The 25,697-nt window shown below is 55.8% G+C and overlaps 2 protein-coding genes across 9 annotated transcripts; one reads left to right on the forward strand and one right to left on the reverse strand.

Annotated features, from left to right (window-relative positions):
• The first annotated feature begins 757 nt into the window (after positions 1 to 757).
• Positions 758 to 16,062, forward strand: HMCES (5-hydroxymethylcytosine binding, ES cell specific). 8 transcript variants are annotated; one of them, XR_006547203.2, is made up of 8 exons: positions 758 to 877; positions 1,097 to 1,302; positions 6,605 to 6,748; positions 7,417 to 7,542; positions 9,214 to 9,395; positions 13,304 to 13,496; positions 14,681 to 15,430; positions 15,542 to 16,062. XR_006547203.2 is itself a non-coding variant. In XM_006078850.4 (7 exons), exons 2-7 carry the CDS (start codon positions 1,120 to 1,122, stop codon positions 14,915 to 14,917), a joined length of 1,065 nt encoding a protein of 354 aa, XP_006078912.1. In that variant the 5' UTR covers positions 758 to 877; positions 1,097 to 1,119; the 3' UTR covers positions 14,918 to 16,062. The 8 variants fall into 8 exon arrangements, 3 of the variants coding, with proteins under 3 accessions (XP_006078912.1, XP_006078913.1, XP_044789439.1); XR_006640445.1 differs by having other exon boundaries at positions 14,681 to 15,223; positions 15,337 to 16,062; XR_003105652.2 differs by having other exon boundaries at positions 14,681 to 15,110; positions 15,224 to 16,062.
• Positions 16,063 to 24,025: 7,963 nt separating this feature from the next.
• LOC102392521 (histone H1.10) lies at positions 24,026 to 25,456 on the reverse strand. Its single transcript, XM_006078849.4, has one exon. The coding sequence runs from the start codon at positions 25,091 to 25,093 to the stop codon at positions 24,449 to 24,451; it is 645 nt and encodes a 214-aa protein (XP_006078911.1). The 5' UTR covers positions 25,094 to 25,456; the 3' UTR covers positions 24,026 to 24,448.
• Between the last annotated feature and the right edge of the window lie 241 nt (positions 25,457 to 25,697).

A 25,697-nucleotide genomic window follows, 5' to 3' on the forward strand; every position in this document is an offset into this window, starting at 1 on the left:
CCCGTGCCCCACACCCAGGAGCGGGAGCAGCACAGATTTGCTGAGGGGATGACAGCAGTGGGTGGGCAAAACCACCCTCCTTCTGTAGGAGATCAGTGAGGTCTGGGGGTCTGGGTGGGCCTAGTGCAAGGTCTGAGGTGGGGGTGCACTCCTGCTGCTGGAGGAACAGCCCCACAGAGCGGAAGGCCCTGGTTTCCGCAGCTGGCCTTTTAAACCCAGGCGTGGTGGTTTTGCCAATACATCTGTTTCGCCTATTTTTAACAACATTGGCGTCAACCGTTAGAGATTCGTATTTGGGGGTAAAGGTGGAGGCCTTGCAAAGTGTTCTGGTGCCCACTGAAGTTTGAGTGACCTGTGATTCGTGGAATTTTCCTGATGGTTTTTCAAGTTTTGCCCCAAACCATGGGCAGTTGGTATGACTGCCAGGTACAGACAATGTTTTCTGATTTCACCCCCACAACGACCTGGAGCCCTGGTTCCCGCTGCGCGGAGCAGGGCCCGCAGGCCGCGGGGTCGCATCGCGGGCCTCTCAGGACAGCCTGGACCTTCGGGCCCTTCCCGGCCCCTGCCCGAGGTTAGCCATGGGGCCAGTTCACCCTGTAGGGGCACGGCCAACACGGAGGACGTGGACCCCGAGACTATCCGTCTCCTCGTCGGGCGCTTTCAGGAGAGCCACGTTCCCGGGTAGTCCCTGGGCACCGTGCGGGAGTGGGTGCAGCGCGGGGCCGGAAGGAACCGCCGGCGCGTGGGGGGCGGAGCCTGTCGCGGGGCGGGGCCAGGCGGCCGCTGGGGGCGGGGCCCGCGGGCGCGCCAGAGCGACGGGTGAGCTGCGGGTGAGACGCGGCGGTTGCGGGCAGCGGCGGGCTCGTCCCTCAGGGTCAGCGGTCCTGGAGCGGGCGGAGCGGGGCTGGGGGCGGCGGCGCGGCTGGGCGGGAGGCGGCCCAGACTGGGGGGCTCCCTTCTGTCGCCGGGCAGCGCCGGGCCGCGAGGCGGGCGGCGTCCCCGGGAGCCGGGCGCGCGGGCGGGGGTTGGGGCTGGGGAGAGGCGGGCCGCGTGGGGCGAGGCCCGAGTCCGACTCCCCCGTCTCCGCGCGCAGGGCCCGCGGTGTGGGCGCCGAGGATGTGCGGCCGGATGTCCTGCCACCTGCCCACGGAGGTCCTGGCCCGAGCCTGCGCCTACCGGGACCGACAGGGCCACCAGCGGCTCCCGGAGTGGAGGGACCCCGACCGGTACTGCCCCTCGTACAACAAGAGCCCGCGCTCCAGCAGCCCGGTGCTCCTGTCCCGGCTGCACCTGGAGAAGGTGAGCGCCGACCTGATCTGGGTCATTTAGATATCTTAAAGAAAAGAGCGGGGGGATCGCTATGCTCCTTAGGAGTCCAGCTTATCAGACTCTCTAGACTTAGGGCAGCGTAAAAACTAGTCTACAACACCTCTGATGTTTCTTGAACGCTGAAGCTTCTACCCTTTCTGCTCGTTTTATCTTTAACTGAAGCTAGGAACAGAGGTATTTGGTCTGGTATTGCAAAGTTTAATTGCTTTCTTTGTGTTTATAAAATCTACCTCTAGTGTTGTAGTGGTCAATAATTTATAATGTTTTGCTTCCTTGCTTTATCTCCTGAAAGAGAGAGAGGGGAAATGTATGTATACATGCAGTGTAGTAAAAGTGCTTCATTCTGGAGAGTAATAGTTTCTCCATGTCTTAGATATTTTGAATATCTTTGATGTGTTTTTAAATTCTGATTGTTTCCATCTTGGATTTTTCTTCGATTTGGTCCGTAATGCACAAGTCACTTCATGAAGTTGCTTGAACCCCTGTTGCATGCTTTTCTCTTTTTCAAGTTTTAGGCCCCACCAGGCAACATGCAGGGATCGTGTTTGGTTACCAGGGACTGAACCTGCCCCCCGGGTAGTGGACACACAGAGTCTTACCCACTGGACCCCCAGGGAAGTCCCTGTTGCGTACTCTTCAGAAGTGTTGTGTTTATATGGTAGTCAAAAGATTCATCTTTACATTAGGAAGACCATATTTTGAAATCAACATACGAGATAACTGATTTTTTTGGTTGAGTGAAGCCATTTACATGAAATAGTGTACTCGAGCCGTTTTTAGTCGGTGCATACTTCCCCACTGAAACTAAAAAAACCTTTAATGAGCAAAAAATCAAAATAAAATAAATACTATGGGAAACCTTGACTGGGAAAGGAAAAAAATAAAACATTTCAGAAGAAAGCATAATCTGGAGACAAGGATTGACTGTATGCGGTTTATTAGTGTTTAGCCATGGTTCTCTTTGTACCACCTCATTATAGAATGAATGTTAGCTGGAAGAAAACTTAACAGGTGTGAAGACAGAAGTGCAGAAAGACTGTGAGTGGTCCCAGGTTACCCAGTCAGTGAGGGGCAGCTGGTACGAAGGTCCTGTCCACCCTTCCGCTCCGGTGATGCTTCCTGTAACTAGGAATGGGACGGTGGGCTCCTGAACACACAGAGCCCCCCTCTCCTGGCAGTGCTGCGCATTTACTGATGTAATGTTTTGACTCCACATCTCTCATAAATTTTATAAAGATCGCTAGGATTTCCTGATTTTGATAGTTGAGTTTTCGTTTATCTGAAAATGAAAAACTGTGGAATCGTAAAGCCAAAATAGAACCATGTCAGCTTGTTAATCCACGTCATCAAAGACCGCGCCCGTGTGCGGATTGGAATGTTTGCATCTGAAACCGCCAATTTGCACCCTGCTTCCCCTTCTGCTTACCCAAGCCCAGTGCTACCAGCTGTACCGCTCGCAAGCCCGAGAGGGCAGGGGGGATGAGTAATACTGAGCGGTACTCGCAGCATTCTGGTTTAGAAGAACTTTCTATTCATCATGTCCCCTGTGGGGCAGCCCCTGACCTGGGCTGGGTTTCCAGTTGTTGAGTGAATGCACTCAAGTTAAAAGGCGACGCGTGGAACTTGGAAGAGGACGATTTCCCAGCCTCGGCGCTGCTGACACTTTGAGATGTTTGTTGTGGGAAGCTGGCCTGTCTGCACTGTAGAATGTTTAGCAGCATCACTGGCCTACTTTGGAACCCCCCAAAATAATACTCATGTTGCTTTCGAGTCCCTTATGGACATAGAGTGGTGAAATATGAGTCCCAAATACACATTCCCAGCTGAGATCAAAGCTCCACCTTCTTGTTTCGGCTTTTATACTATAAACAAGTGTCTTTCTTGAGGTCTGTTTGTTGCTGGTTTTTTTGCATTTCTGTGCTTTGTGCCGGCAATCTCACTGTTTAAAATGGTCTCCAGGCATAGTGGTAAAGCGCAGGCTAGGATTCCTGAAAGCAAGAAGGATGGTAACATGCCTTACAGAGAACATGCATGTGTCAGAGACGCTTCACTCACGCGTGAGTTTCTGTGACTGTTGGTCATGAATTCAAAATTAATGAACCAACAATATATGTTACATTAAGTCTAACATATAATAGTAAACATGCTGCACAGAAATACAGAGAAGGCACGGTTGTATACGGACCAGCTAATGAAAACATCACTACAGGCTCTTGGCCACCTAACTGTGTATTTCCCCCAGAGCAGCTCTTGGGTTTCCCTGACTGGCTGTTTGCGGTGACTTTGCGAAACCTGACTGCATGTGGGACAAGCATGGACTCTGTGGTGTGTCGGGGAGGGGTTGACTCATTAACAGGCAAGGTTTTGAAAGAAATGAGATAGGATCTTGTGAAGAGCACAGTTGGGGCATCAGTTCAGTTCAATCGCTCAGTCGTGTCCGACTGTTGGCGACCCCATGGACCACAGCACGCCAGGCCTCCCTGTCCATCACCAACTCCTGGAGTCTGCTCAAACTCATGTCCGTGGAGTCAGTGATGCATTAGCCTGGAACAAAAAGGGAAAGCCTCCTAAGGGCCTATTAGACGGTGTCCCGCGCTCTCGGAGCCCCTTGCTCTCCGCTTTTTCCGTCCTGCCATCCTCTCTAGATACTCCTTCTTGGACTGCACTCTCCCCTCATTTCTCCATTTTCCTTTTTTCTCCACCCCCTCCTACTTCCCGCAGGTTTCATCCTGTGGTTGATTTACTCTAAGAAATTTTATCCTCATGGCTTCACCACTCACCTTTATGTAGATTTTGCGGCTTCGTTTTAGTCATAACCTTGAAAAATATTAAACTATCGCGTGTGTGCCTACTCCGTGCCACACATCTAACCAGGGTCTTCTTACGAAGACCTTATTCTTGCCTTTATTCCAGAGATTGGCAAACCATGGGATCAAGTCCTGTGCACTGTGTTTATAAAACAGTTTTATTAGAATACAGCCATGCTCGCTCTTCGGCTGCCCTGACATGCCAAGGGTGCCAGAGTTGAGTTGAGTGGCAGCAGAGACTGTAGGGCTCAGAAAGCCACAAATACCCGCTGTCTGGTCCATTGCAGGAAAACTCTGCTTTTCCCTTCTCTGCCAGGCCGCCTGTCTCCTCAGTTTTAACTCCACGTGCTTGTTGGACATAGGAAGCATCTCTCTGTGGATTTTATTCTGGTGACTCAGAAAACTTTTTTGTCTTGTTCACCAGTGAGGAATTAGGGCAAGGCCTTGCAGGTACGGTTTGCCTCTTCCCTGGAGTCTGGGGTCTCAGGAGGCAGAAAGCCAGGGTCCTCTGATCATTTCCCTACATGCAATTTTCTGGGACAGAGCAGCATCCATTTACCTGTTGCCTTTGGCTGCTCTGCCCCTGTAATAGTTTTATTAACATACCAGAGACTGTAGGGGCTGCCAAGTCCGCAGCACTTACTAGCCTTCCAGAGAAAAGTCTGTGCGCATCTGGCGTAGAGGCCTCCTCCTCTCTCAGCAGACCCGCCGTGCCACCGCAGCAGAACCCAGCATGCACTCTCTGCTCGGTCTGTGCCAGCCCAGTGTCTGTACCGAGAGAACAGTGTGTGCGTTTCAATCTGTCAGTCTCATCAAATTCTCAGGGGGCCAGGTACCCCAAAAAAGTTTAGCACCGTACGTTCAGGGCAGGGGCCCCAAGACTACCCTCGCATTTGGAGGTTGCTTAAAAGGCAGCATGTGACGCGGCTACAGTTTATTGCGGTGAAGGCATACACAGCAGAATCAGCATGGACAGAAGCAAGTAGAGATCTGGAGAAATTCGTGCCCGGCTTCCGTACAACCTTTCCTGCCTCCCAGGGAGGGGACACACCGAGCGAGTTTTCTCCAGCAGTGAAAGAGGTGGTAACTCGTGTGTAGCGTTTCTGCCCAGAGAGACCCGTTAGACACAGGCCCAAGGTTTGCTGGGGGCTGGTCTCGTGGGCGCTCTGCCTAGCAAGCAGCAGACGCCCATAAGGAAAGCCGGTGCTCAGCAAGAACCTCGTTTCCTGCCTGAAGCGGGCATAGGATACCATCCCAATCAGTTAGGGAAAGTGAGGCGCTCTCAAGAGCCAAGTTCTCACATGCTGCTTGAGGGCCAGCCCTGTGAACGGGCCTCCTAAAAATAGCACCCTAGGCTTGCTGTACGCTTGCTGCGCAAAACCACTTCCTGCCCAGTCTAGGCGTAGCCTCTGATTTCCCCTCTGGTCCCTCCTCCCATCTCTTCTCTGTCCCAGTCCTGTTCCTCTTGTGGGGTCCAGTCTGAGAACCCCCTCACCCTCTCCCCCCTTCTGCACCTCCCAAGGAGCTGATCGCTTGGCGCCCTCTCACAGATCACTGTCCGCTGAACTTTTCCAGCACACCTGTGCGCACCACTTAACAGGGCCGTAGCCCGTAGCATCGTATCACGTGTCGCTCAGCGTCTGTGTGGCCTCACAAGGCATGGCGCACGTCCTTCCATGTCCTCGTCTTGGCACGGACCTTCCGTGGGATGACTGTCGTGTGTGCCTTGTCAGAGCTGGGCCACGTGTGGTGCAGGGCCTCAGAGCCCGTCTCTCCTGTGGCCGGCACTGATTCACAGCTTACAGGAGCTGAACCTCTTAGTACCCCCCAACCCCCAGGCAGAATGTCACCATCCTGATAAGCACGGTTGCCTGAGAACGCCGGAGAAGGCAATGGCACCCCACTCCAGTACTCTTGCCTGGAAAATCCCATGGACAGAGGAGCCTGGTATGCTGCAGTCCATGGGGTCGCAAAGAGTCGGACACGACTGCACGACTTCACTTTTACTTTTCACTTTCATGCATTGGAGAAGGAAATGGCAACCCACTCCAGTGTTCTTGCGTGGAGAATCCCAGGGACGGGGGAGCCTGGTGGGCTGCCGTCTATGGGGTCGCACAGAGTCGGACACGACTGAAGCGACTTAGCAGCAGCAGCAGCAGCAGCCTGAGAACGCCAGCCACGCACATCATAAGTCATTAGGACTGCTGGCAGGAGCTCTCCCTATCCACAGTCATCTACTCTCTGCGTTTTGACCCTGGCGGTGGTGGTGGTTTAGCCGCTCAGGCGTGTCCGACTCTTGAGACCCCTGGGATTGTGGCCCGCCCTGCCCCTCGCCGGGATTCTCCAGGCGAGAACACTGGAGGGGCTTGCCATCCCCTCCTCCAAGTGCTGTGCTGCGTGCCCTCCAGGAGGTTTTGCAGGGTCCTCCCCGTCTCCTCACTGCACCGCACCCTTTCTCGTGGCAGGACGCAGACTCGTCCGAGCGGATCATTGCACCCATGCGGTGGGGCCTGGTCCCCTACTGGTTCAGAGAAGCGGATCCTTCCAAGCTGCAGATCAACACCAGCAACTGCCGCAGCGACACCATAATGGAGAAGCGGTCCTTCAAGGTAGGAGGAGGCACGCGGGCCGGCGGTTCTCGGTCAGAACTGCCGGCGCCTTGGACGCCTGCGAAACAGCTCCAGGCTGTGTCCCACTCGTCGCTGTAGAGTGCTGTTCTCTGTACCCCGGTGAGACCGAGCGGGGCTTTTTCTCCCACTCAATCGTGGGCTGCTGGGCCCAGCTGGACACATGGTATCCAACCAGAGGTTCTCATGTAGCGCTCGTGTCGCAGGACAGCTGGACGTCCAGGTGGCTTCTAACCCACGTGTCCTGCCCTCAGCCAGGATGCAGGGACAGTGGGAGGCCCACCCACGTGTCTCGTGAGGGTGGGCAGTCAGGCATCTCACGTGGCACCCTGCTCACCCTCCAGGGAGCGGGCACAGCCGCGGGGCTGTATGGCCCTGCCTCAGAAGTCCCAAGCATCGCTTCTGCTGTGTTCCTTGGTTTATACCGAGCCGGCCCGAGGTCACCAAGGGAGGGGACCTCATCGCTGTGAATCCTGCTGGGTGGGGCTCGCTGCGGGGGTGGCCAGCTTTGGAGAGCGGCTCCACAGCGCCTATTTCCTCTTAGGCACGTTATTTAATCTTTCCGACACCCATGTACGTGTGACTTCATACCTATGAAACGTGACATGCAGAGGAATTCCCGCTCTGAGGTCGCCTGTGCTTTCCCCCAGGTGCCTCTGGTCAAGGGGAGACGCTGTGTCGTCTTGGCGGACGGATTCTACGAGTGGCAGCGACGTCAGGCCACGAACCACCGGCAGCCCTACTTCATCTACTTCCCCCAGGTCAAGCCCGAGAAGGTAGCAGCAGCAGCGTGTCCTCTCTGGCTCTCGGGCTTCTTGGATGTTTGGTTGGGTGTCTTTCCTATTTTTTTTTTTTTAATTCTCAGCCATAAATTATCTATTCAGATGTTCCTTCTGTCCCATTATTTCTTCTTTCTGGGATTCTCGTTATACATGTGTTAGACAGTGTGATGTTGTCCCGTAGCTTCCAGACATTTTATATACTCCATTCTTTTTCTCTGTGTTTCAGGCTGGGCCGTTTTTACTCATCTGTTCTTAAGTTCACTCTTTCTTATTTACTCTTGAGTCCAGCCCTGTTGATTTCTATGTATCTTAGCAGTTCCTTGGTTATCTGGCTGTTTTGTGTATCTTAGATTTTTTTTTTTTACTGGTTGCCAGACATAGGAGGTAGGAGAGAGACTGAGACCAACCATATTTGTCTCTGGACGTGCACGTGTGTGTCTGCCCTTAGGCTGAGGTGGTCTTGTCAGGAGCTGGGCTGGACTTGGGTTTTGTCGTGCACCGGACACTTCAACTGTTTGTCTGGTGTCGCCCCGTGTTCAGGGTGAGGGTTGGTTTTCCTCAAGACCCCTGCTCCCCGCGCTTTGAAGCCCTCGGGACGCTCTCCCCAGGCACGCCCTGCTGCCCATCACCCGGGGCCTGCTCATCCACAGAGGCTGCAGCGCGCTCTCTGCTGTCCTGGTTCAGCCTCGTCTTAAGCAGAACCGTGGCCCCAGCTCTCGGGCTTTCTCGGTGAGCCTGCTCCTCCCCAGGGAAGCAGAGAGCTGTTCCTGTTGCCCTTTTGCAGCCTCAGCGGGGCTTCCCTTGACTCGTAGGAGTGACAGGCTTTATCCCTTCTCCCCTGGCTCCTTAAGCTTCGTGCTCTTTGGAGGAAAAGGGCGTGGTGAGGCTTCTTGCCATCCCTGAGCACCTGGACACGCCGGGCAGGGAGTCTTCCTCCATCCCCGGCCCTGTCTGTCTCGTGAGCACCTGCGGAGGCTGGTCCGGACACCTGCAGCCCTCTTGGGCGAGCCTGCACTCTGCAGAGAGCAGTTGGATGGTCATTTTATCTGAATGCTTAGCTGCTGTATAAAGGAGGCCTTGTTTGCCTCCTGTCACCACTGGGAAGCCCGTAGTCGGGTCTCCTCTCCCTTTGGATGACCCTGTCTTCGCTTTACAGTTCAGGCTAAGTGGCTGCCCTATGACCTGAGTTCTCTGATGAGTTTAGGGAAAGTTACGCTTATGGAGAGTCTCTATCTCTTCTTGTAGAGAGGGAGGGTGGAGGCGACTCCCCAGCCTTTGGAAGCTGGGAGCTGAATCTTGAAGGCAAGTGGGAGTGGGCATGTTGAGCTTGGGCAGAAAAGACCTTTCGGGTAGGAAGAGGAAAGTTACTTCCGCGAGACCCGTGGGCTTTGTTTATAGACAGCTGGGCGGGACGCAAGTTCCCCTTGTGCATGAAAGCTGGAGTGAGGCTCCAGATCACGGAAGGCCTGAATGCCACGGGAGGTGTTAGACTGTATCGTGAAAGCGTTCCAGGGCCATAAATCTACTGCCTCAGGCAGGGTCTGCCACCAAGCCTCTGTCCTCTGACGATGGGTCCAGGGCCTCTGTGCTGAGATGATGGCCGTGCTGTTGCCTGCAGGGGAGGGTGGCCGCGGAGTGCCTGATCTGCTGTGGGTTTGCTTCCAGTCCGAGCAGGTGGGTGCTGTGGCCAGCCCCGAGGACTGGGAGAAGGTCTGGGACAACTGGAGGCCGCTGACGATGGCCGGGATCTTTGACTGCTGGGAGCCCCCGGAGGGAGGAGACTGCCTCTATTCCTACAGCATCATCACAGTGGACTCCTGCAAAGTCATGAACGACATCCACAACAGGCAAGCCATGCCCCCCGCGCCTGCGTTCAGAGGGTTCAGGGCAGGGCTTGTCGTCTTTGGGTTTAAACAAGCAGCTTCCGGAATTCAGAGTTTCTGCATGCACAGATTTAGAGAGTCGGAAACAAAGCCTGATTCACAAGATACAGGTACAGTCTGCGTGGCTGTAATATGACACATGTTCCTGGAAGTTACCACGCTATGCAAAACTGCACAGTGAAATCCAGAGAACTTACAAAAAAGTGGGAATAAGGGGACAACACTTAAACATTTTGTCAGTGACCCAGTTAAAAAAATAACAGGAATCTAATAAAGCCCACACTGCAGTAGCATGCGTTCTGTGGTTGAGAAGTACAAAGCAGTTACAGTGAAAATGGCACCACACCTTGAAAAGGCCTGAAGTCAGCTTGTGCTGGAGGAGCCGCAGCTTGTGACTTACTGTGACCTAGCGGGAGAAAGGTGATGCGAAATGATTGTCTTTTCCGGTCTTAAATCCTGGGATGTGTTCTTCTGCCTTTGAAATGTTGTTCCTCCAAGGCTGGCCTTCATCAGATCAGATCAGTCGCTCAGTCGTGTCCGACTCTTTGCGACCCCATGAATAGCAGCACGCCAGGCCTCCCTGTCCATCACCAACTCCTGGAGTTCACTCAGACTCACGTCCATTGAGTCAGTGATGCCATCCAGCCATCTCATCCTCTGTCGTCCCCTTCTCCTCCTGCCCCCAATCCCTCCCAGCATCAGAGTCTTTTCCAATGAGTCAACTCTTCGCATGAGGTGGCCAAAGTACTGGAGTTTCAGCTTTAGCATCATTCCTTCCAAAGAAATCCCAGGGCTCATCTCCTTCAGAATGGACTGGTTGGATCTCCTTGCAGTCCAAGGGACTCTCAAGAGTCTCCTCCAACACCACAGTTCAAAAGCATCAATTCTTTGGCGCTCAGCCTTCTTCACAGTCCAACTCTCACATCCATACATGACCACTGGAAAAACCATAGCCTTGACTAGACGAACCTTTGTTGGCAAAGTAATGTCTCTGCTTTTGAATATGCTATCTAGGTTGGTCGTAACTTTCCTTCCAAGGGGTAAGCGTCTTTTAATTTCATGGCTGCAGTCACCATCTGTAGTGATTTTGGAGCCCAGAAAAATAAAGTCTGACACTGTTTCCCCATCTATTTCCCATGAAGTGGTGAGACCGGATGCCATGATCTTCGTTTTCTGAATGTTGAGCTTTAAGCCAACTTTTTCACTCTCCACTTTCACTTTCATCAAGAGGCTTTTGAGTTCCTCTTCACTTTCTGCCATAAGGGTGGTGTCATCTGCATATCTGAGGTTATTGATATTTCTCCTGGCAGTCTTGATTCCAGCTTGTGCTTCCTCCAGTCCAGTGTTTCTCATGATGTACTCTGCATATAAGTTAAATAAACAGGGTGACAATATACAGCCTTGACGAACTCCTTTTCCTATTTGGAACCAGTCTGTTGTTCCATGTCCAGTTCTAACTGTTGCTTCCTGACCTGCATACAGATTTCTCAAGAGGCAGATCAGGTGGTCTGGTATTCCCATCTCTTTCAGAATTTTCCACAGTTTATTGTGATCCACACAGTCAAAGGCTTTGGCATAGTCAAGAAAGCAGAAATAGATGTTTTTCTGGAAATCACTTGCTTTTCCTATGATCCAGCGGATGTTGGCAATTTGATCTCTGGTTCCTCTGCCTTTTCTAAAACCAGCTTGAACATCAGGAAGTTCACGGTTCACATATTGCTGAAGCCTGGCTTGGAGAATTTTGAGCATTACTTTACTAGCATGTGAGATGAGTGCAATTGTGCAGTAGTTTGAGCATTCTTTGGCCTTCATAGTAGATACATATTTAATCAGAACCGAACGTTCTGATGCAATGGGCCGCCTCCCCCAGTTAACTTCAGCATCGTGCCTGGAGCTGCGCAGACCGCCATCAGAGCCCTGAGAGGAGCCCCCGTGCTCTCCTGTGGTCTTTGTGTACAGACAGCGCGTTCTCTTTGTGAGAAAGCCCCCCCTTTTTTTTCACTGCTTGGCTTTCTCGGCATGCTGAGCAATCTTCCCGCTGCGTCTGCTCCTTCAAGCCTGGTTGCTGCGCTTCTTCGGCTGCTTGCGCCCATCTGGCCGTGGATGTCCCTTTTCCAGCCCCTCACTGTTGTGGATCCTTTGTGTTGTTGCCCAGGAGACACCACGTGTTCTGTTCCTGCTTTCAAGGCTGTCATTCAGTCGCTCAGTCGTGTCTGGCTCTTTGCAACTCCATGGACTGTAACCCGCCAGGCTCCTCTGTCCATGGGATTTCCTAGGCAAGAATACCGGAGTGGGCTGCCATTTCCCTCCCCAGGGGATCGTCCCACCCCAGGGACTGAACCTACGTTTCCTGCGTTGGCAGGTGGATTCTTTACTACTGAGACACCTGGGGAGTCTGGCTTTCGAGATGGTTTATTATTATTTCACCCTTCTCCCCAAGACTTAAAAGTTTTCCGTTTTCGTGCACTGGTTAGAATGTCTGAACCTGGAAGCTCAGACATGTTTGAGGTGTTGAATGAGCAGTTTTTTTAAGAGAAGCGTTTACAAGCGCACAGTAAGAGCAGACCGCCACTTTGGAGAGTATGCGCTGGGCCGAGCCACCAGTGTCTGAGGTGCGCGTCTCACAAGGTGCAGCCCAGCGGGGTGACGTTTTCTGTGTTCACAGTGGGTTTCCTCACAGATAAAACTGTGTATAAGCAAATGCAAAGTTTGCATTATGCTTAAATTGCTGTCTAATAGTCCATCACACTGGAATAAATTTTCATTTTAAAAACAAGCATTGGCAGAACCGACATACTTGTGTAATGCTTTCACAACTTTTGCCAGGTCTCAGTGCCCTCAGGGGTCATTTTATGATGTTTTACTGAAAAAAATCCAGTACGGCACATATTGGATTATCTATTTTAACCCCTGTGCCCTAAGCATTCTGTCTGAAATGATGCTTTCCTAGGGTATGATAGTTCTAGTTTTGCTAATTCACCTTAAAATAAAGTCCTATTTCATCAAATCTAAGATTTTGTTCCATGATTTTATACAGTTAAGTAAACTGCTGCCAATTACTGCCAGTGAAGTTGTGATACAGTGCAAAGATACCATTCATTGTAAATCTAGATGTCAGAGATTGTAAAACACTGTTTAAAAGCGTATCTTGGGAGATTCCCTGGCAGTGCAGTGGTCAGGCCTCCGCGCCTCCCTGCTGGGGCCTCGATTGCTCCCTGGGATCAGAGGTCCCACAGACTGTGTGGTGCAGCCAAAAAGGAAAACAGTGAAGCGAGCAAGTGGTTAATTCGCTGAAGTGACAAGAATTATTAAAAGTAACGTTCATGCATTTCTCTCCTAAATTCAACCGTGCCATCCCCCAGTGAAGGGTGTGCATGCTTTGTACTGGCCCAGAACATAAAATTGGAAGCTCAACAAGCGCTGTTTTCCTAACGTCTCCTGGGTACCAGGAGTCGTCTGGGGCGGCCTCTTCGCTTTTCTGAGCCATTTCGGCCACAGTTGCCTTTGGGTTGCCTTTCGGTCACAGTTTTAGAAATAGCTCTTCCTTACATAAACCTGCGTGGGTGGGAAGGCTGGGGTCTTAATGATAGACAGGTTCCCCAGGCTTTGTTTCCCCTTGAAGTCTAAGCCGGGGCACCGTAAAGGTCACCAGTCTGCTAGCGTTTGCGCAGGAGGGCACCCACTTGCAGCACCGGGCACGGTCTTCGCCACCACACTCTGAGCTGGCTCTCCCGTGCTGAGCTCCGTGCCCTGTTGTTCCCGGGGGCACGGGACAGTGTGCAGGTGTAGACCAGGAGGGGGCGGCCTGAGCATCAGCTGACTAGACCCCCCCGCCCGGCGCCCCCGACCCCTGTCTTGCACTTACCCCCTAGGATGCCTGCCATACTGGATGGCGAAGAGGCGGTCTCCAAGTGGCTGGACTTTGGTGAGGTCCCAGCTCAGGAAGCTCTGAAGTTGATCCGCCCCACAGAGAACATCGCCTTCCACCGGGTGTCGTCCGTGGTGAACAGCTCCCGGAACAACGCTCCCGAGTGTCTGTTCCCGCTCCACCTGCTGGCCGGAAAGGTAGGGCCCGGACACCCGCCCGTCCCTGCCAAGCTCCACCTGCTCCGAGGGGCCTCTCAGCGCACGCTGGGACCTTTACTGCCAGAGGCTGAATCCAAAGCACCCACAGTTCGTCTTCCTCATGCAGCAAGGCAGCCCTGGGCTGTGACTCTCAGAGGGGCTGCGGGTGGGCCCGGCGCGTGCCTGTCAGTGTTCAGGCTGGGCCGGGCCTTCTGTGACTGTACGAAGCTGCTCGGGTGGGTCTGATAAGAAGCCAGCTTTGAGCACTCCTCATCTGAAGGGTGACTGAAAAGGACAGAGGGGCCCTGACCAGAACCGTCTCTCTTGCCAACTGAATGGGAGACATGTTTCCGTCTGTTTTCTCTGCTTTCCCAGCTACAAGATGGGGGGATTTCAGTCCTCATTCTCCTTCAGGAGACTGGAGAATGTTCCTGCGAGGAGCACAAGCTTTAGAGTTGGCGGGGATCACGGGGCTGTATTTTGAAAGGAAGGTGGACAGACAAGAGGCCTGAGTGATAAGAAGCCCCAGAGCAGAAGTTGGCCCCGCTGATACCCAGAGATGAGGCATGGGGGCAGCAGCTGCTCCTCCATGGCCGGAGGATGGGGACAGCCAGAGAACCGCGGCCCCCGCCCCGCCTCCCTCAAGCCTCGTACGTTTTCACTCACAGTCAGTGTCAGCCTTTTTCTCTTGGTTCTTTCAAAGCCTTGTATCCCTGGTAGCGCTTTTCATTACCTGTCTCTCAAAAAATGCAACTGTAGATATTCATTTTGCACCAGACAAGGCCCCATGTCTGCCATGGTCATCTCTGCAGAATAACTCACGCTCTGGAGAGCTGGCATCCTGTGCTGGGCTCGGGCGCAGGGAGCAGCAGGCCCCTCTCACCCAGCCTCTGAGGGCTGCATCTCCAGCTGGCTCCCCGCACGGCCTGCTCAGGCTAAGCTCTTTCTCCTGAGCTTGCTTCATTCTCTGCCCGGGTTTGGAGAGCCTGCCCGCTGTCTTCTGTGGCCGGTCTCGCCCACCACGAGCTGCCCCCTCTCCCTTCCGGCCCTGGGAACCCGCCCTGCTCCCCTCCTCGTGCCCCTGGTCACATCTCCGTGCCCAGGCCGGTGCCTCGCGCAGCGCCTCTTCCCCGGTTTCCCTGGAGCTTGAGCTGGGGGTCTGAGCTGCCGCTGCTTTCTCCTAGGAGCTCAGGGTGAGTGCCAGCAGCCAGAAGATGCTGCAGTGGCTGGCCACGAAGTCACCCAAAAAGGAAGAGCCCAGAACACCCGAAAAGGCAGAGCCAGATGTGCCCCAGTGGTCCAGCCAGTTCCTGCAGAAGAGCCCAGTAACCCCCAAGAGAGGCAGCGCCGGCCTCCTGGAGCGATGGCTGAAGCGGGGGCAGGAGGAAGAGCCTGTGGCCAAGCGGCCTCACACGCAGTAGCGCAGGTCTTCCGGAGACCGCAGCCGAGGGGCACAGCGCTGAATACCACGCGATCACAGGGCGTGCGTGCGTGCGTGCGTGCGTGTGTGTGTGTGTTGGGGGAGTTCCAAGCCGAGAGGTGCTGTGCTGAATCCTACTGTTGATCACAGGTTGCTGAATACCACGCGATCACAGGTCGTGTGTGTGTGTGTGTGTTGTGTGTGTGTGTGTGTGTGTGTGTGTGTGTGTTGGGGGAGTTCCAAGCCGAGAGGTGCTGTGCTGAATCCTACTGTTGATCACAGGTTGCTGAATACCACGCGATCACAGGTTGTGTGTGTGTGTGTGTGTGTGTGTGTGTGTGTTGGGGGAGTTCCAAGCCGAGAGGTGCTGTGCTGAATCCTACTGTTGATCACAGGTTGCTGAATACCACGCGATCACAGGTCGTGTGTGTGTGTGTGTGTGTGTGTGTGTGTGTGTGTGTTGGGGGAGTTCCAAGCCGAGAGGTGCTGTGCTGAATCCTACTGTTGATCACAGGTTGCTGAATACCACGCGATCACAGGTCGTGTGTGTGTGTGTGTGTGTGTGTGTGTGTTGGGGGAGTTCCAAGCCGAGAGGTGCTGTGCTGAATCCTACTGTTGATCACAGGTTGCATTTGCAGGGGCTGGGGAGTGGTGGAGTGGCTCCCCTCATAGCTCAGTGTTAGTTCAGGGTTTCGGCCTCCCCTGACAGTGCGTGCTGGCTGTGACCAGGACTGCCCGGCGGGGTGGGCGGGCAACCTGGGGAGAGGCGCGGGCCACCCCATCAGCTCCGAGGGAAGGGAGGGACCGCTGGCCCACAGCCCTCTCCCGGTGGCCGGGTGGGCCCTCCCTCAGAGCCTGTCCCTACTGGCGGATCTCAGCAGAGGCCTTATTCTGCTCAGCTTATGGGCTTTTTCAGTGTTTGGGAGTTAGGTTCTTAAAACATTGTCTTTTTTTCTGAATAAACTGTATTTGATAACCTGTCTAGAAAATGCTGCCGGTGAGAGGAACTGTTTCCTCCTGGCCGTGGTCCAAAGGAATGATTTTGTCACAAGCAGGGGGGCAACTGGGGTTTTTGCTGTCAAAACTGCTTTTTTGTAAACAATAAAAAGACTTGGCAGGGGGCTCTTTCTTGAGTCTTTAACTCAATACCTGGAAGTTGTCTGAATCCACTGGCTTAAAGCAACCAGACAGAGCGCCTGCCGGGCAGGAGGGGCTGCGGGGGCGGGCGCGCAGGCCGGACACGAGCCCTGCCCCGGCTCAGGTGCGCAGCGCCCGGGGGCAGGAGCGCACGGACGGGGACACGCGTCGGAGGCTGCCCCCCGCCCAGCCCGCGTTTGCTCTGCAGGCAGATGTCCGTCTGTGTGGCTGTGGCCGTCCGCTCCCCCGCCCAGATGCCTGAGTCCGGGAAGGCAGGATGCGCGCAGCTCTGCAGGCTCACCCGGGCGCCACGTCTGGATGGGGGGCGCCGAGGTGGATGGACCAGTCGGCTCCAGGGCGAGCCTCCAGGACGTCCGCCCCGCCCCGACCCGCGGGCGTCCCGGCAGCTGCTGCAAACCGGCGCCTCTGCGTCCGAATCCCGGACCGCCAGCCCGACCGGGGTCTATGCAAATCAGGGATCGCAACGCCGCCAATCAGAGTGGGGCCCGGCGCCGGTCCGGCCAATGGCGGGGCCGGGGGGCGGGGCCCGCGCGGCCCGGGCTCCCCAGTTCCTCTTCCGGGGCCGCGGAGGCTGGGCTGGAGCCGGCCCGCGGAGGGGCGGGCGCTTTCCTCTAGTTTCCGTCTCCTCTGGGCTCTTCTGCTTGCAGTAAGCGATTTTACAAATACACTGAACATACAGGAATGTCGACTGTTAAGACTTTTTTTGTCATGTTTAAGTCGTTTAGTAGAGCAGCAAAAGGGAAATTTCCTTGGTTTTCCGCACTCTTTTTTCCCAGAGTTGTCAGTTTGATGGGTGCTTTTACCAGAGAGCATGTAACGTTCCCAGAGTGTGTGTGCTTTTCATTCCGGTTCTTATAACCTCAACATAAATGTGATGTTTAAAGGCGCATTCTCATATCAAAACATGGTTTTGTGATTTTCAGGTCTACGTAAACGGCGTCATGGGCATTTTCTTCTGCGGTTTTCCCCTTGTCTGAATCCTCAGCGTTTCTAGGCATTGCCAGGTCGCTCTCAGATTTTCGCTGGATTGCCATTTTCTCCCCTCTGCCAGTAAGTCTCAGGAGAAGGGCAGCCAGCTCCTGCCTGTCTCCAGTGGCCACGGAGACCAGGCCCCAGCCATTCTCCCGGCAGGAGGGACAGTCCCTGCGTGAGGCTCTCTGACTCCTCAGTGGGCTCCCAGCTGGCAGGCTTCCTCAGCCCACCCTCCCTGCGGGCACAAGGCTTGGCTCCAGGCCTCAGAGGAAGCAGAGGGTCCCCTAGACTCCAGATTCTGTTGCAATGGACAGATGTCTCCCCGATTCCTGTCTGCAGTCCACCTGGCTTCATCTCTTCCTGTAAAGCTGTGTACCTGAAAAGCTCTGTGCACCCAAGGGAAACAGACCCAGGCAGGGGAGAGACTCAGCCCACAGGAGCAGATCGGAGAGGCTCCTGGCCTGGGTCTCAGCTTGCAGGGTGAGGACAGGACCCTGCTTTCCACCGTGAAAGCCCAGAGGGTAGGTTAGTGATGGGAACCAGAGAGGGTGATGGCTGACCTCAGCCATAAGGAGAGTAGAGCCTCAGTCCTTGGGGAAGGAGCTCTGGCTTGGGCTGCATGGGAGGTCCCCGGTACATACAAAGCTGCCCTGAGATGTGGTTTGTTCATCTCTGAATCAGGACAGTGGGTGCTCGTGGTTGAACTCCCAGGAGCCCACAGCAACAGGTGCTGGTTGTTGGAGAGCCAACACCTGCCGCTGTCACGGTGCTGCTCACGTGGAGAAGGGTCCTGGGCTCCAGGGAAGATGTGCTGCAGACTCCGTGGGCAACACTCCCAGTGGAGGTGCGGGAGCGGGGGCTGGGACAGGGCCTCACTACCCCGCTTTTAGCCCCCGATGGAGGTGGCCAGGAGAAGGAGAACACTTGGGAGAGGCAAGAGGAGTTGGGTGAAGACAGGGAAGCACATACCCGGAGGTGCACAGTGCCGGGCTCTGCGGGGAGGTGGTCCCCCGGGGCGCGGGCCCTCAGCAGCGGCAGGCTGAGCTCGTCACCACCTCGGGGCTTTCCTCTGTCTCCTGCTCTATCAGGAGACCACCATCCAAAACAGTTTGTCTCGTGAAACAGCCAAAACAACCCACAAAGAAGATTAAACTGAGTGATCACACAGGTGGGGACCACAGGCCACACCACGTTACATGTGCTTTTGTTTGGCTTAGGAATTTATTTTGCTATGGATTTTGTTACGGAATTTATTTTGTTCTGGTAAAATCCACATGCTCTAAGGGTGCCATCGCCCTGTTTTCCAGCGCACAGTCCAGGGGCAGGAAACAGGCTCGCACTCTTGTGCGGCCACCACCAGCAGCCATTCCCAGAGACTTTCCAGCTTGCAAACCTGAGATCCTGAACCCATCCCTGTCCCAGCCTCTGACACCCACCATCCTACTTCCTGTCTTTGTGAACTTGAGTCCCGTAGGCCCTCATATAAGTGGGATCATGCAATACTTGTCCCTTTGTGACTGGCTTGTTTCACTGAGCGCAGTGTTTTTCAGGTTAATCCATGTTGTCGCAAGTGTCAGGACTTCCTTTTAAGACTGAATAATACTGAGTGGTGTGTCGAGACCACACTGTTCATCCATCAGCCACTGATGGACCCCTGGGTTGCTTCCACCAGTTGGCTGTTGTGGTTAGTGCTGCTCTGAGCACAGCTGCTCGAATCTCTGCGTCACTATTTTCAATTCTTTTGGGTGTGTCCCCAGAAGTAAAATTGATGGCTCAACTCTATGTTTGAATTTTTGAGGAACCTCCATACTGTTTTCCAATAGCTGCATCACTTTATATTCCTGCCATCAATGCACAAAGTTCCAGTTTCAAGTCTGCATTTTAAAAGTGGGAGGTTTCACACGCACACACACAAAATGTGTAATCTCCACATAAAAACTTCTCAGGAGGTGCCTCTGATGACCGAGTGCCTTGTGGGACTAAAGGCCGCTGGGGGACCCTCCTGCCAGGCTCCCTGGATAACCCACTCCCCTCCCTGCTTCTAGAGGGCAGCTCAGAAACATGCAGGTGCTTCTGCCGTGTCTAAGAAAGCTCTGGCTACATTCTGCCCCTCTGTTGCCTGGAGACCATCAGAAGGGCTCTGGGGTCTGTGCACCTCTGTTGAGACTGGTCCCGGCTGGCATGCACCCACCTGATGATGGGGAATCTCGATCTCTTTGCACAGCTGTGGCCGGGCCGTACGGGGCCGCCCTCACTTGTATATTTCCCTGCGGGGCAGCCACGGGCAGATTCTTGCCGAATTCAGGTGGAAGCCGCCGCTGTGGTTGCCGGGCTGCCCACTTACCTCCTCAGTGGGAAGTGGCACCGGAGCTGGCAGTCTACTTTCCCTGGATTCTCAGGGTTCCTGATTCCCGGGCCACATGTGGACATGTCCACCTCTGGACGAAGAGTCTCAGCTTCTGCAGGACGAGGATACCCCCATCGGCAAGGTCAGATGCAACATGGACTTGGGTTTCAGTCCTGTGCTCAGCACCAGGCCCTGTCCTGGTGGAGAACAGCTTGAGCCAGAGTTGACTGGGTCAAGACCCCATTCTACGGGTTGCTCGGGCAGTTTGGCCTCGGAAGGGGCCTTTGCAGTGTCTGTGGAGCCATCTGGGGCCCAGGGAGAAGCAGGATCCAGAACACAGAGGCAGACCTGAGATCTGAGGAGGTTCCCAGAGAGGCAGGTCGCAGGCCAGGGAGAGGAAGGAGCCAGCCTCGCAGGAGAGAGGGCTGTACACCCAGAGGTGGTGGAAAACCTGAGACCCTGGCCAGAGGGTCAGACAGCCCTGCTCAGCAGATGAGTGAGCAAAACAAATCTCTTTCGGCTCTGTTTATAGACGAGGACACTGAGGCTTGGAGAGAGCAGTCTTGCCCCAGACAGACCATGGTGGAGCCAGGTCCAGAGCCCTGCCCTGCCACTGTGGGCCCCCACCCCCACCCCCACCCCCACCCAGCCCCTCCTGTCCAGCGGATGCAGGCCTGGACCATGGCTGTGCCTGTGGTCGCTTGCCTCCTTGCTGTAGTACCGTCACCTCATCCAGGAAGCCCTCCTCCAGAGCCCTGTGGCGTTACGTGCCTTCAATGTTTACCTGGAATTCAGTTCAGTTCAGTCGCTCAGTCGTGTCTGACTCTGCGACCCCATGAATCGCAGCACGCCAGGCCTCCCTGTCCATCACCAACTCCCGGAGTTCACCCAGACTCACGTCCATTGAGTCAGTGATGCCATCCAGCCATCTCATCCTCTGTCGTCCCCTTCTCCTCCTGCCCCCAATCCCTCCCAGCATCAGAGTCTTTTCCAATGAGTCAACTCTTCGCATGAGGTGGCCAAAGTACTGGAGTTTCAGCTTTAGCATCATTCCTTCCAAAGAAATCCCAGGGCTCATCTCCTTCAGAATGGACTGGTTGGATCTCCTTGCCATCCAAGGGACTCTCAAGAGTCTTCTCCAACAACACAGTTCAAAGGCATCAATTCTTCGGCGCTCAGCCTTCTTCACAGTCCAACTCGCACATCCATACATGACCACTGGAAAAACCATTGCATTGGCTAGATGAACCTTTGTTGGCAAAGTAGGGTCTCTGCTTTTGAATATGCTATCTGCTGCTAAGTCACTTCAGTCGTGTCGGACTCTGTGCGACCCGAGATGGCAGCCCACCAGGCTCCCCTGTCCCTGGGATTCTCCAGGCAAGAACACTGGAGTGGGTTGCCATTTCCTTCTCCAATGCATGAAAGTGAAAAGTGAAAGTAAAGTCGCTCAGTCGTGTCCAACCCTGAGCGACCCCATGGACTGCAGCCTTCCAAGGCTCCTCTGTCCATGGGATTTTCCAGGCAAGAGTACTGGAGTGGGGTGCATTGCCTTCTCCATATGCTATCTAGGTTGGTCATAACTTTCCTTCCAAGGAGTAAGCGTCTTTTAATTTCGTGGCTGCAGTCACCATCTGCAGTGATTTGGGAGCCCAAAAAAATAAAGTCTGACACTGTTTCCCCATCTATTTCCCATGAAGTGATGGGACCGGATGCCATGATCTTCAAACTTTTTCACTCTCCACTTTCACTTTCATCAAGAGGCTTTTTAGTTCCTCTTCACAACCTGGAATTGAGGCCCCTTGAAGCCAAGTCCAAGACACACAGTAAGTCGATCCCCGCGCCCTGCGCCCCACCCCTGGCCCCTGCTCTGTGCAGGAGCTGAGTGTGGTGACGGAGCAGAAAACAGACCTCCCGCACCACTAAGGTGGGTGTTGGAACACCTCCCTCTCGGGCTCTCTTGAGGCCAAGGTGTCTGAAGCCTTCCTCGGGGTGCCAGGCACACAAAGGGTGTTTCTTCACCTTCAGGGCATGGGACCCACCCACGCTCGGCTGAAGGCAACTTGGGCAGAGTTGAGGAGGGGCCTGTGGGTGGAGTGAAGGCCCCTGGGAGAGCGCGGGTCCAATCTTCACGGGTTTACTGTAGGCCGCAAAGGCTTCCTCCAATTGCAGGAGGCGCTCTGCAGTGCGCAGCACAGGTTCTCACTGCAGTGGCTTCTCTCGTTGCAGAGCACGGGCTCCACAGCACAGGCTCGGGCTGTGGCCCACGAGCTCACTTCCTCCACGGCACACAGCATCTTCCTGGACCAGCGATAGAACCTGCGTCTCCTGCATTGGCGGGTGGATTTTCAACCACTGGACAACCAGGGAAGTCCTGGGTGGGTGGTTTTGAGGAAGAGCAGTTTGAATGGATGACAAGGTCCCATGTGGGCATGGGAGGATAAAATGAGTTGAAGTGAGACCGGATTGCAGGTAACAGAAACACAAGGCAAACTAGCCTATGTAAAAAGCAAGCGTCGGCTCCTGGAACAGCCGGCTCTAAGTAGCTTCAGGCACCGCTGGCTCTGGACCTTGCATTAATATCCTTAGGGATCTGTTTCTCTGTGTACTGGCTCCAGCTTTCTCTGCCTTGGCCTCTTTTCCAGGTGGGCATTCTCCCGAGTGGCGACAAGGGTGGCCACCGGCAGCTCTGGCCCAATGCCCCTACCCTTAGTGGTCCTGGGCGGAAGAGCACCTCTTTCTCATTACTTCCAGACTGACTCATTGAGGTCAAAAACTCATTTCACCAATCGTTGTGGCCAGGCAACGGGTTAAAGAATCATCAGCCAGGTCTCTGGTCACATGACCATCCTTGGGACTGGAAGGTCCAGACCCCAGAGCATTGTGGCTGGACAACACAGGGCATGACTTTGTCCCTGGGAGAAAATTAAAGTGCTTTGTATCATCAGAAGAGGCGTGCCAGTGCTCTTGGAGAAACAAGCGTTAGCGTGGAAAAGGCAACAAGCCAGGGCCCAAGCCTTCAAAGAGCAGAGGGGAGGGAGTGAAAGGAGAGGTGGGGGTGGCATCAGAGCTGGAGGCCACTGGGAGAACTGGGTGGTGAGCGGCCAGAGCCGATTTAGGCGGGAAGTCTGCAAAGACCGTGCAGAACGGCTGACCTGCAGGGCCACTTGGGGGTGTGAAGCTGGACGGAGGTCGTCAAAGGGTGGAGTTAGCAAGGGGAGGAGCTTGGGTCAGGGGGAGCTCTGCAAGGGAAAGCTGCTTGGTGTGAAGAACTTGGCCAGAAGAGGCAGAGTTCACTGCCCGGTCCCCACCCCTCCAAGGGCCACCGGGGAGAGGGCCAGAGAGCCAGGCCCCAGCCGGAGGCTGACTTGGACAGCTGGGGTGAGCCCAGGTGGCATCTGGTTCAGGGAGAGAGGGTGGAATCTGAGGGCTCACGTTTAGTGGGTCAGGAGCACCATCCGCTGGACCCTGGGGAGGCCAAGGTCTCCCAGAGCTGCTAGCTGTTGGTGGCCTATTGGCTGGCTCTGCAGACAGCTTGGGACTGGCCCGGTCTGGCACACTGGCCCTGCAGCAGGGTACTGGGCACACTGCCCCCCAATCAGAGTTGCAAAGTAGATGAAGCTGTAGCCAAAACCTGGGCTGGCAGGGTGGGTGTTTTTCCCAAGAATCCAGACAGCCACTGCCAAGTCCAGCATTCCTCCTCCTCCCCAAAGGCGGCCTGGTCACTTTAGAGAGGATGACGTGGTTCCCTCCCACCCCCAGCAAAAACGTGGGCAGGGCCTGCACCTGAACTGGCTTGGCCCAGGACAGAGCTGGGCGGTAACACTGGCAGCTGGCCCTGCAGGCAGGAGGCAGTGCGGACCCCCAGCAGGGCCGGGAGCGGTCAAGTGGGTCTGAGTGGCCGTTTGCCCACCGTGTGGAGGATCTGTGCTGTTACCCATCCCTGTTACAGAGGGTAGTGGCTGCCAGGCGGCAGTCAAGGAACTTGCTGTACCAGGATTCTCTGCGGCTCTCATCTAGCCCCAGCCCAGGCTTGCTCAGCTTGGTCTGTACATATGCACTATTCTGGAATGTTCGCTAGCTTCCCCATCGCTCCAGTTCTCTCGTTTTGCAGAGCTGTCCCTTCATAGGAACATATTAAAGTAGGCCTCAGCTTAGTACCCGACTTGGACCAACAACTATTTCATATGCTGAACACAAAGGGGTGGGGGCCTCCCAAGGCCGTCTCATTCCTGCCAATTTACCCTTAACTCTGGATCCCACATAGGCTCCAGATTTACAAGCTCCAGGAGGGTCAGCTTTGCTCAGACCACTTCTTGCATCACGGCGGGTGAGCCTGGGTCCGCTGTCCATCACATCAACAGGGAGCCTCAGAACTCCAGAAGGCCCACCCTGCAGCGACTAAGAGCAGACCTCCGCAAAGCCCCTTCTGCTCCCCCAGCCCCCGGGCGGTGGGCGAAAACGCCATTCTACCCAGGTAAACCCATGCCTTCTTCTGGGACCAACCGCCCAGCTCCCCGCCTGCGTCTCTAACGGACGTGGCGCGCAGGGGACCCTCCGCTACCCATCCAGCCCAAGCTCAAGTCCCGCGGCAGCAGCGCCCAGCCTTACTCCACTCGAAGACGACAAGAACGGTTGAAAGGTTTAAACAATTTATTTTGTCCCAAAAATGGAGACCGGAGAAAAGGAAGCCACGCGCGCTCCCGCGCCATTACCCGGCGCGCGCCCGGAGGCGGGAAGGGCTGCGCCGCCGTGGCGTCCTCGCGCGCAGGGCCGGGGCGGGCAGGCGCAGCCCGGCCATTGGCGCCCCGGAGCCGGTAACCAAGGCGACAGCCCGGGCCAAGAGCGAGAGCCAATAAGGGCGTCGCCAGGGCCGTTTCAAAAATCTAAAGCAAACAATAATCGGGAAAAAAAAAAAAAAAAAAAAACTCCCACGTTGGGGGATGGGCAGGCCGGCACGGCCCGGGCCCACTGTTGTCGGAGCGCGCACGGCGGTTCGGGCTCCGAGCAAAACCTACGTGCACTCGGGGTGGAAAAGTGGGTGCCAAGGCCCCGCGCTCACTTGCGGCCCTTGGGCACTTTGGGGACGCTGGGCTTGGCCGCCTTCTTCACCTTCTTGCCACCCGCGGCCGCCGCCTTCTTGGCCTTGCTGCCTTTGTCCTTCTTGGAAGCGGCGCCCTTCTTGTGCGAGCGCTTCTCGGGCTGTGGGCCCTTAGCCGACTTCTTGTCCGCGCGTCGCGGGGCGGCCGCGCCTGGGGCCGCCTTCTTGGCCTTGTGCGCAGCGGGCGCTGGGGCAGAGGCGGGCGCCGGGGCTCCGCGCCGCTCGCCGCCGCCACCCTCCAGCTTCTTGCGGTTGAGCTTGAAGGAGCCGTTGGCGCCGGTGCCCTTCACCTGCAGCAGGGTGTCGTTCTGCACCAGCGCCTTGATGGAATACTTGAGGTAGGTGCGCCCGTTTTGCTGATCGAACCACGCCACCTTCTTGGCCTCCGCGTAGATCTTGGCCAGCGATGAGCCGTTGCGCTCGCCTAGCCGGCGGATGGTCTCCACCACCAGCTGGCTGTACTTGCCCGGCTGATTCTTCTTTTTGCTATTCTTCCTCTTCTTGGACGGAGACAATGCGGCCGAGCCTCCGGCCTTCGCCGCCTTCTTGGCCGCCCCCTCGGCAGTCGTCAGCGGCAGGGCCTCTTCGAGCTCCACAGACATAGTGGCGAGCGGGTTGGTGGCGGGCGGGGCGCGGAAACCCGGGGGCCGCGCCGGGAAAAGAAAGGCGAGGGGCCGCGGGGGCGCCGGGGGGCTGGGGGCTCGCGGCGGCTCCAGGCGGGAGCGGCCGCGGCCGGGCCTGGGGCCGGGCGGCAGGGCTGGGGTGGGGGCCGGGCCGGCCGGAGCGGGGGTCCCGGATCGGGACCGGAAGCGGGGCCGGCGCGGGAGCGATCGGAATGTAGGAGTCCGGCGCGAAGTGCCCGGAGCAGGGACAGTCTGGGAGCCGGGAAATCGGCCTAGCAAGCTGCCGCCACCGCTGCCTGCGCCGGAACTGGCTGGGCGTGCGCGCTGCGCTCTGGCGGGGAGGGCGTCGCTCTCCCCTTTTATAGCCCAACGGCGGACCACGTTGAGAACAACAACAGCCTGGTCCGGGGCCGGCGCCAACTTGTGCTTCTTGGAGCCCCTTCCCCGGCCGCTGGCTTCCCAGACCCGGCCTCCCCGGCACCGCCGTGCGCGCCGCTGTGCACCCTGGACAGGGCCCGAGCCCGCTGCGCGATGGAGAGGCGGCCCGCGCCCAGGGAGGGCTCGCTAGAGGGGGACGGAGGGG

Source organism: Bubalus bubalis, chromosome 21 (assembly GCF_019923935.1).
Source record: "Bubalus bubalis isolate 160015118507 breed Murrah chromosome 21, NDDB_SH_1, whole genome shotgun sequence".
NCBI classification, from domain to species: Eukaryota; Metazoa; Chordata; class Mammalia; order Artiodactyla; family Bovidae; genus Bubalus; species Bubalus bubalis.